General features: G+C 46.9%; 1 protein-coding gene across 2 annotated transcripts in view; it reads left to right on the forward strand.

Annotated features, from left to right (window-relative positions):
• Positions 1–8,444, forward strand: part of LOC120666600 — a 32,308-nt gene extending 23,864 nt beyond the window's left edge. For both annotated transcript variants that reach the window (XM_039946473.1, XM_039946474.1), the window contains exons 2-6: positions 3,125–4,507; positions 4,622–4,645; positions 6,416–7,126; positions 7,228–8,085; positions 8,188–8,444. In XM_039946473.1, the coding sequence (XP_039802407.1) occupies positions 3,125–4,507; positions 4,622–4,645; positions 6,416–7,126; positions 7,228–8,085; positions 8,188–8,280 (3,069 nt within the window). In that variant the 3' untranslated portion in view covers positions 8,281–8,444. The remainder of the gene's footprint in view (positions 1–3,124; positions 4,508–4,621; positions 4,646–6,415; positions 7,127–7,227; positions 8,086–8,187) is intronic.
• Positions 8,445–10,150: the final 1,706 nt, after the last annotated feature.

The raw sequence follows: 10,150 nt of genomic DNA on the forward strand, positions 1-10,150 counted from the left end.
GCTAACTCACTAGGCGGTGAAGCCTAACCGATCAAATGAGCCGGTTTTTACAATTTGCCAATGGAATTGACGTTCTTAGTGAAAAAAGAGAGTCCCGGCTCTGATACCAATTGTAAGGACCGTGAGCGCGCGCTCTACCCTAAGAGGGGGCGGGGGTGAATTAGGCAACTAAAAACCTAGACATATGGCTCCAACTAATTGTACAATATTAAACTAAAATAAGCTATTTAAATGTGCAACTAAGATTGTTCTAGTGTGAAACCCCTATCCCAAAAGAGTTTAGCAACCTATAGCCTTTCCTATCAAGAAACTACTCTATGAAAGTAAAAGTATACAAAAATTGCTAGTATGAAATGCGGAAGCTAAAAGAGCGGGATAGGAGATAGCAAACTCTTGACGCGGGTGTTTATCCCGTGGTTCGGTTAGCCACAAAGGCACACCTACATCCACGTTGTTGTAGCACTCACTAAGAGTATTGCTACTCGGCAATCAAGTCTCTTCCAAAGACACCGAGTCCAAGGTCACCTTGATCCCGGGTTCCACCAAGGAGCTTCTCCACTAAGGAAGGGGGTCTCCACGTCCCCCGCACAAAGATCGTCCACACTGCTCCACACCAAGTCGGAGGGTCGTTGACGTTGCCGGCGACCCACAAAGCTCCAAGGGGCCGGCGCTCCAAGATATCTTCTTGGTTCACAAGAGAACTACAGCACAAAGGCACAAAGGCACAAAGCCTTGCTCTCACACTTTCTAAAAGAGCTAACCTATCACAACACTTTCAAAGTGTGCTAAAGACTAAAGATATGATCACTAAGCTCTTGGATGGCTTGGAGATGTTCTTGGGTGTGGGTGTGATGTTCTTGAACTCCAGCAATCTTCAAATGGCCGGGGGATGGCATATATATAGGCCACCAAGTCCATAGAGCCGTTGGTAGCCGTTATCCAACTTTTCTGCGTGGCGTCGGATAGTCCGGCGGTGAGGCACGGGATCATCCAGTCACTCTGTGCCCTGAGGTAGCCGTTGGGGCTTCTGACAAGTGACGCAGGAGGCACCAGATAAACCGATGGGCTGGCGTCGGTTCATCCGGTGTGCGTCGGATCATCCGGTGCTAAAGGAATCTTCGGCTCGGCGCTGAAGTCATTGCTCCGACGCGTTAGACCGGTGACCATCGGATCATCCGGTGCTTAAGGCTTTTCTTCAACACGCTCGACATGCTCTCTGGTACATGCTCCGGTGATTACTACGACGCTCCATTTTGACCTCGTCGGATCATTCGGTGCAACTGGGCCTTCTCCACATGGCCTCTCATCAGTGCACCAAAATTACACCGACGCCACTGCGTCGGTTTATCCGGTGCCAACCGGATACTCCGGTGCCCAGGCGTCGGATCATCCAGTGCCTAATAAAAATGCAGAACTCATCTATTCAACCTTTCTTTGAGTTCTATCTTCGTGCTTTGCTTTGCTTGGCCTTTTTGCTTCATCACTGGGATCTATTAATGTTCACTTGATAAATACATTAGTCCCATTGACTGCGTTGTTACTCAATCACCAAAACCACGAAACAATGGCCTAATGGGGCCATTTTTCATTACACTCGGGCGCCGCCGCCGATAGGCCACCGCAGCTCCCGGTTAGCGCGGTCCCTCACGGATGCGATCGGCATCACAGAGCCGCGGGCTACCGGCCGTAGCTCAGAGCGGTCGCCGGGGGAACAGGTAGAGAGACCGGGGCACCCTCGATTCGATCTGGTGGAGAAGAGAAGGGAAGAGGAGCTCGGCGGCAAGGCCATGGGCGGCGACAGCGGGACGTGCTCGACACGACAAATGAGCTCGACCACGGGCCTGTTGCGGCGGTAGCGGAACCTTGGGCGGCGGCCTTGTTGACCAGATGATCGAAGAGAATAAAAACAGTCGAACCATTATTTTTCCAACTCCATCAGCTCCACTATTTGGTGGAGCACCACTTGAGAAGCTCCCAAAAAACCTAGAGTGGAGCCAATTTTTCTTGAAGTGGAGTGGAGTTAGCTGACCTGTTTGGACATTTTTTTTTTTTTGAAACGGAGCTGTTTTTTATGGAATGGAATGCTCCGAAACAGACTAAAAAAAATCGGCGGACGAGACGATCCCACTTCCAGGCCGTCTCCTCCCGTTCTCTCTCTGCTTCACAGTCCGGTGGCTACGGCCGCGCGGCAAGGTAGCACCTCACGGGCCTCCGGTGCACGGCGGGGTGGCGCATCGCGTGCGGCCGCAGGGCAGCATCGAGCGGCGGTGGCGAGCGAAGACAGCGGCGAGACGCGGGGCGGCGCTCCATGCCGCCGGGGGCCACCAGTGCGCAGCAGGTCGCCACCTCGCGTGCGGCCGCAGGGCTGCATCGCGCGGCAGCGGCAAGCGAAGAAGGCGGCGATACAGCGGGCTGAGGGCGCAGTTCAGGGCTTCAGGCGGCTGGCGGGGCTGCATGCCATAGCAGCATCAAGCTGCATCTTGCCGCGGCGAGCAGGCAAAGGACAGCAACGAACGGCAGGCCATGCATCTCGGGGCTTCGATTCAGCGTCCTGCAGCTTTGATTTGGTGGCCCAGGTTTCGATTTGCTGGCCGGAGCAGGCAGGGACGTGGCCGGGGCGGTCAGGGACGCAGGCCGGCGGTGGTGCGTGGCTGGGGATGCTGTTGTTTGATTCCGCTGACAGATGGGTCCCACCAGTAATGGTGGCTGCCAGAATATGAACCATCATTTGCTCGTTCGCCCAACCAAACACAAGAACGGAGTCCTTCTATCCCTGTAACTAAACATAAAAACGGAACTATTCTATTCCTGAAATGAGGAATGGAACCATTCCGTTCCATCTCGCTTTCCAACCAAACGCTAGTCTTTCATGGTTTTAGGGTGGGAGCAGGGTTGGTCATTTTATATAGGTGTGATATATTAAAACTCTACTTTTCTATTATATATCATTCCGACATTGTTTCCTATGTATATGTTTTTTCTTCAAATAGTATCACATGTTTTAGAGATTAATTATATTTGTCTATATTGTTGTATGCACTCATGTTTTTAGTTTCAATTCTAGATTGATCAACCCCATAGCAGTTTGTAAAAAATTTAGGAACTAATTTTTGTTCCTCTACAGCACATGGAAATAATGAATCCGCAAGATTTCATAGAGTGCACCATCGGGACTAAAGATGAGTACACTCAGTTCATCATGAGGCTGCGTGAAGCACTTCCACCCCGCGCGAATGGTTTGGTGTGCGAGGACATCTTGGAGGAACGCCGAGGTGCTTACCCAGTGCTCAGGAGACAAAGTGCTATAGTACCCAGGCGGTGGCTTCGCATCAAGTTGCAGGTGGAGGAGGGACAGCAAACGTTCACAACAACTCTGGCCGTCCAGGAGGACAACGTGTACTGCAAGGGCTTCATGAACCAGCATGGAGTCTGGTACGAGCTTAACAGGGACGACCTCCCACGAACATGGGGGCGCGTCGAGTTGCTGCAAGGTTGGGACGTTGACTACAGTAAAATACTGGGGGTCAACAACCGGGAACAAGTCGAGGCTATACTGGGGACGACGTTGCTGGGCAAGAACTTCGCGGAAAAGGCAGTGGGCAGGCTCTCGCGCTACCCAGTTCTGGATAATAATGATGAGAACCAAGTCAGGTTAGCACTTGCGGGCCTGATCGTCATGATCTGCGAGTCCGCCAGGATGAATCCTCCCCTCTACACATTTGTAGGTGGCTGGGACAGGGGGACGGGTCTCACAAGCCTGCTGGCGGGTTACATGTGGAATTGGAGAAACATGTCACACGGTCTCCTGCAGTGGAGGACGGATGGCTACCGAGTTTGGAACAACCAAAATGGGATCCAGAGTGCAGGCCATGCATTAGCGCCCATTCACCTTGTGCTCAACTACAGCATGAGAAGGCCTAATAAAAAAAGCCAGAAGGGCGGTTCTAGGCAGCAACACAGTAAAAATGACAAGCAAGGCGAATTTAAAGGCCCGAGCAGCAAATCCAGGGACGCTCCTGGCCCTAGCCAACCCAGCAGTAAATACAACAAGATGAAGGCTACACAAGCCCAGGGCCCTAGCCAATCCATGGAGGATGACAACTCCCAAGGTCGTGCTGCCGCTGGCCAACCGGGGGAGGACGATGACAACCCCCAGGGCCCTGCCGCTGGCCAACCCGGGGAGGACGATGACAACTCCCAGGGCCCTGCTGCTGGCCAACCGAGGGAGGGCCATGACAACCCCCAGGGCCCTGCCGCTGGCCAACCGGGGGAGGAGGAGGATGACAACTCCCAGGGCCATGAACAACCTGATGAGGAGGAGGATAACAGCTCCCATGATGATGACCTTGGCGAAACATCGGAGGATGACAGCACCCAGGGGTGTGGCCGACCCCGGGTGGAGATTTTCGCCGTGCGTGCCAATTTCCATGTCGCAGACATGACCATCACGGTCTTCGACGGGATACGAGGCCAGATCATCTACATGCAAAATGAGCATGGCGAACAGGTAGCCATAATCTACAATATCATTATTTATGAATTATGATGACTCTCTCCCCATATCTCTTCTGTTCATTTACCCTTTTATATGACTAATAGTTTTCTTGGTTTATCTTTGCAGAAGAGCAGTTTGGCTGTTCTTCAGGTATGTATTGTCAACAACCGTTTGCCCACTTAAGTTGCTCTATCGAAGATGCATTATTTACAAGAGGACATTTGTGATTGGAAAAAGATCAATTTACACCCTTCAAGTATAGCTAAAGTCTGAATAACCCCCTAAACTATAACTTGATTCAGTTCACCGCCTAAACTATACCATTTAGTTCATTTTACCCTATAATATAGTTTATCTTTTTTGTTTCTCCATATACAAGTTGAATTTAATATCAATTTTTGTAGGGTAGTGGTGGCCATCACAATGCATATTAAAAAATTTTATAATTGTTTCATCATTATTTTTCATATAATTTTGAACTCCAATTATTAATTTATATTAACTATCCTAACCTATCAAAATAATGGTAAAAAATTATGACGTATTTTTTCTAACATGTGTTATGATGTGCACTATCATCTTGTAAAATTTTAACTTAAAACTCCACCTATGCATGGAGAAATAGAAAGAACAAATTGTATTAGGGGTAATTTGAACCAAAATGTATAGTTTGGGGGTAAAATGAACCAATCAATAGTTTAGTGGATTATCCGGACTTTGACCATAGTTAAGGGAGTAATTTTAGACTTTTTCCTTTGTGATTTGACTATTGGCATAACTATTTTGATGTGCTGCTCCGCATACCAAATCATTCCTGTTTAGAATATGCCAACTAGCTCATTTATACTATCACGCCATGATTTATTAATGTGTTGCCTGCATGAATTTGAAATTCTATATTCGAGGAAGGTAAAATTCCCATTATGGGAAGTCACAGGTGATATTTTTCTTTCATAGTGGGCCCTTTCGTGTCAATTCTACAAAATGCACTTTGAACCCAAACGACTCCGTTGCATAAATTCCAAAAACATAGTTTAAATTGCACTTTTAAAGATGACAAAACCAAAAGCAATCATCCCTGCAAACAAATACTCCCTCCATATACGAAATAGAAGACGTTTAGGACAGCGACATGGTCTCCAAAGCATAACTTTGACTGCTTATTTTTGTAAAAATATTTGTTGAAAAGTGATATATGTATATTTTTATGAAAGTGCTTTTGAAGATAAATCTATTCATATGGCTTTCAATTTTTCAAATTCAATAACTTTAAAGTTATTCATGATTTATATTCCCAATATTTAACCGAAACCTTATCCAAACGATATTCTTTTCCTATACGGAGTGAGTATGTGCACATTGTCAATGGGCATGTCATCTATCACTGAAAAAATAATTAGATACGAATACTAGCAACCATTTTGAGTAGGAGAGTTGAACTCTGGTGAACCAAGCTATGCTCAGTTAGCTGCGCCAAAGTGAAATGACTCAGTTCCTCAACTAAATTTCCATATGGATTGTAGATTCAGTTCCTCAACTAAATATCCTTATGGATTTGTTGACTTTTAGGTTCTGCACTGTATGTATTATTATTGCCGTGCAATAGCTTTTCATACAGAATTTTGTTAGCTAATAATTTTCTTTTGCATATTCGGTGTGATCAAATAGCTGTTTTCACAAGCAACAAATTCTGATAGTTCCAGGAGTTTATTAATAAATCCGAGAACTGTAAGCACAAATGGAATCTTCTGTGACGTTTCGAAATGGTTTTGTGAACCGGCCATAGGAATTTTACTTTGTCAGTATACAGTAATACTAAACTAATGCATATTTCTGGTTACTGAAAATCTCGTATCACCGAAACGCAATCCATCCAGTGTTTCATCTGAAATTCTCCCTTGTATATCCCGCCGCATGCAGCAGCCCGAGGCATTATCGGAGGAAATGAACGATTTGGTGCTGACCGGACCCTGCCGAGGCATCTCGGCGTATGGTAACTTCGCCATCCAAGTTGTCATGGCAGCTGCCACAGGCGGCGCTGGTGATCCCATCACATGGGAATGGGACTGCTACAACCCGGAGTACGCCGATGAAATTGACGCCCCCGAGCCCGTGACCCGCACCATGAGTTTAGATGACTCCGGGCGCAAGATAGAGGTCACCTACTTGGTGATGTCCGATGCCGTCGAGGCCAAGGTGGAGGTCAAGCTGCGCCTCGAAGACGACCCTAAGATGGCCTACTACTTGCCTAATGAAGATGCCGGAGATTTTGAGGAAATAAAGGAGTACCGAGGCCTCAATTACACCGCTCACGGTATAATAACCGTGCGCGTCAGTGGCTTCGAAGAACACCCAATCGTGCTCTTCAGAAATGAGGATCCTATTCCCTTCGACTTCAATCAAATCATCCTTCCGCTGGCGCGATCCTCTGTTCAGGTACCTCATGGTAAGCGGCTGCGGCTCCACGTTGACATGTTTGACCTTCATATTACTGAAAGATCCAGCAACCGAGATGTGAGGAAACCTGATGGCCTCAGCTTCGGCTTTGGGCATTTCAGTCCAACTCCGGAAATCAGTAACAATGACAGTGAAGTTGAAGTGAACGTCAGCTGGCCGGCGCTACCAAGAAAGGTAAACCTTTTTTTTCCTAAAAAATCAAACAAACCATGTCGTCTGTTTTTTTTTGGAGGACAGCCATGCCGTCTGATGGTTGATCAGTCATTATACTGCAGACGATCGAAATAGAACCTCACGTAGTGTGCATCAATATTGGGCGTAAAGAAGAGTTAGCTAAATCCATTCACAACCTACGTCGCGTCCTCGCCGTCCACAAACTCTCCGACGAGTCCAACCCATTAGTAGTGCTCAGCAGGGTTTGGTCGCGTGAAGGGATAGTGCTCGCCAGGCCGAGTGCTAAACAGCCACCTCGGTGTATCCATATGAAGCTGCAAGTGGTGGCGGGCGACGAAACGTCGACGACGACGACCCTAGCCATCCGGGATGACAAGTGTTATGGAATGGGATTCGTTAACAAGAGCGGAGTTTGGTACGATCTTGGCAACCGGCGCGGCGACAGGGCACTCCCAGCACAATACAACTCCGTGCTCCTAGACTGGGGCGTCTCCTACAAAGACATACTGGACGTCAGCGACTGGGATGAAGTCGAGCATGAGCTGAGCTCCGCGAGGCTGGGCAAGGACTTCGCGATGAAGGCCGTGCGCACGCTGTCGCGCTACCCAGATGTAGAGGAGGATAACCCCAGGCTAGCACTGGCAGGCTTACTTATCATGGTCTGCGAGTCCGCAAAGCTGAATACTGTCCAGAAACACTTTGTGGGTTGCTGGGACACCGGTATGATGGCATTCCCCCATCAACTAATGTGGTGCATCAGGAATTGGGGTCGCATGTCACGCGCTCTGCTGCGCTGGAAGGATAACATAGGGCAAGACGATTTATTTCAGCTGTTGGAATCTGGAATCAACAATCACCCGCTGGATGCATTACTTGACCTTGGCCTCGTGTTTAATTCCTGCCCTCCTGGACATGGCCGTGAAGCGGCTCGTGTTGCTGCTGCGGCTCCACTTGCAAAGGTATTGTAACTGTACAATTGAACTTCACTACTTAAGCAAGCGGCTTAATTAACCTTTTCTTTTTACCTTTTATAATAAACCCCTTTGTTGCTGCTGCTCAAGAGGTACGGACAAGTCGAAGAGAACCCTCAAGGCAGTCCTTCTTCAACCAAAATCCAGACAGCCGACGAAGGTTCGCACGAAGAACAGGTGTAATCTTCGTATTTCAGAAGTGGAGAGAACCGAGGAGGCTACCTGTGAGACGCTTGTTGTCAAGGTGTAAAATAAAGAGCAAAAATGGTCGCCTTTGTCATGAAAAACTGTTGCGAATCACTTTGTCAATCTTCTCCTAAAATTAAGAAAAAAAATCACTTTGTCAATCTTCTCGGACAGATCAGTGCCCCGCAGGATGAGGTAACAGTAGAAATGAAGCGTAACGAGGACCGCCACGCAGAGTGAGCCAGATAACGGGCTTTTTTTATTTTTAGTATTTCTTTAATCATTTTTTACAGAAATAGCACCCTGAAATTATTTTTTTACAGAAATAGCCCCTGGCGCCGTGGGACATGGCGCCAGGGGTCCTGCGCCGTGTCCTGGCGCCATGGCCCATGGCGCCAGGAAAAATTGTAAATTTTCCTGGCGCCGTGGGCCATGGCGCCAGGACTATGGCGCCGGGTCCCTGGCTGCCTATATAAGCCCCAAGCCTCTCACTCTCTCCTCATTTGAACCTCACGCGACCAGAAAGAGAGGGGTAAGGGGAGAGGGAGAAAAGCAGCGAAGCTCTGCTGAAATTTTCACGCGGCACTTTCAAGTAAATGTTTTCCGCGTTCGTATATTATTTGGTGTGAATTTATTGTTTTGCAAGTATTTTTCCTGAATTTTAGATATTGTTGTATTATAAATATATAGATGTAAATTTTAGCATATAAATATCAATTGTACAGTAGAAATGTATTATTTTAGTACTATTATTTTAATTAAAAGAGTAGAATTAAATTAGTTTTAATATGTACTGTCTGTTTATTAATGTAGTGCGAGTAATTATATTTTTATTGATATTAGTTGAGTTATATATAGTCTGAGTTAGTATTTTTGAACCGTAGTTTCCAGTACTTAGGACGTAGGTTTTAATTTTTCAACCATAGTTTGCATTACTAAGAGTTTTGTTTTAAATTTTAAATTCATGTATTATGAATCCGTAGGATGCCTAGGCGTGGTAAATTCAGTAAGCCTACGGTGCGGGTGGGTAATGCCTACGCCTCTTTGCCGCTGCCTAGTGGAGTTCCTGTGCCGATATGCTTTTGCGGCGATCCTTGCAAGGTAGCCGAGTCTGATGAAGAGGACACGTATAAGCAGAGGTACTGGATGTGCGCAAATTATGCCTTCAACCCACCACCTCGTATGGTTCGCATTGGGCTGCTGGTGAGAATGTATATTTTTTTGCAATACTTTTGATGTTATAATTTTAAATGTATGATTCACGTGCAACTATTTAATATTTTGTAGACCCCTCCACCGCTCTGTGATTTTGAGCAGTGGATCGACACGGAGATCAAGCCGGAGGACAAGAGGTACATGGAGTTGTGCAAGAAGTGGGAAGCGGAGCGTCTGGAGAGGGTGGAGAAGAGACGCCAGGAGGAGGCTGCAGAAAAGGAGAGGAAAGAAGAAATGGAAAGTAGGCATGCTGCTGAGCGTAGGGAGGACAGGGAGCGGAAGCTTGAGCGTGCTCGCCGTGCTAAAGCAGCTTTGGAGGACAATCCAGATGCATTGAGGAATGGAAAGTGGCCTCGTTGCACGCAGTAGTTGTATGGTTCAATTGTACGCTCTATTCATGTGTTATCCTGTAGTAGACTTTTATGTGTGTTCTGATTTAATGCACTGTTAATTGTATCGTTGTTTGTTGCTTGTTTGAAACGTGGTTAGTTGCATGTTCGAATCGATTCGCACTAATAATAAACGGTCCAAGCAACTAAATTAAATGCACTGTCGCATAAATTATTATTAAGATGATGCCTTACAATCCGTCAAAGACAATGTGAAACTGGTCTACCCTCACCTACGATGACGTTAAAAAACTAATATTCTA

The sequence above is a fragment of the Panicum virgatum genome, chromosome 3N (genome assembly GCF_016808335.1).
Source record: "Panicum virgatum strain AP13 chromosome 3N, P.virgatum_v5, whole genome shotgun sequence".
Classification (NCBI taxonomy): domain Eukaryota; kingdom Viridiplantae; phylum Streptophyta; class Magnoliopsida; order Poales; family Poaceae; genus Panicum; species Panicum virgatum.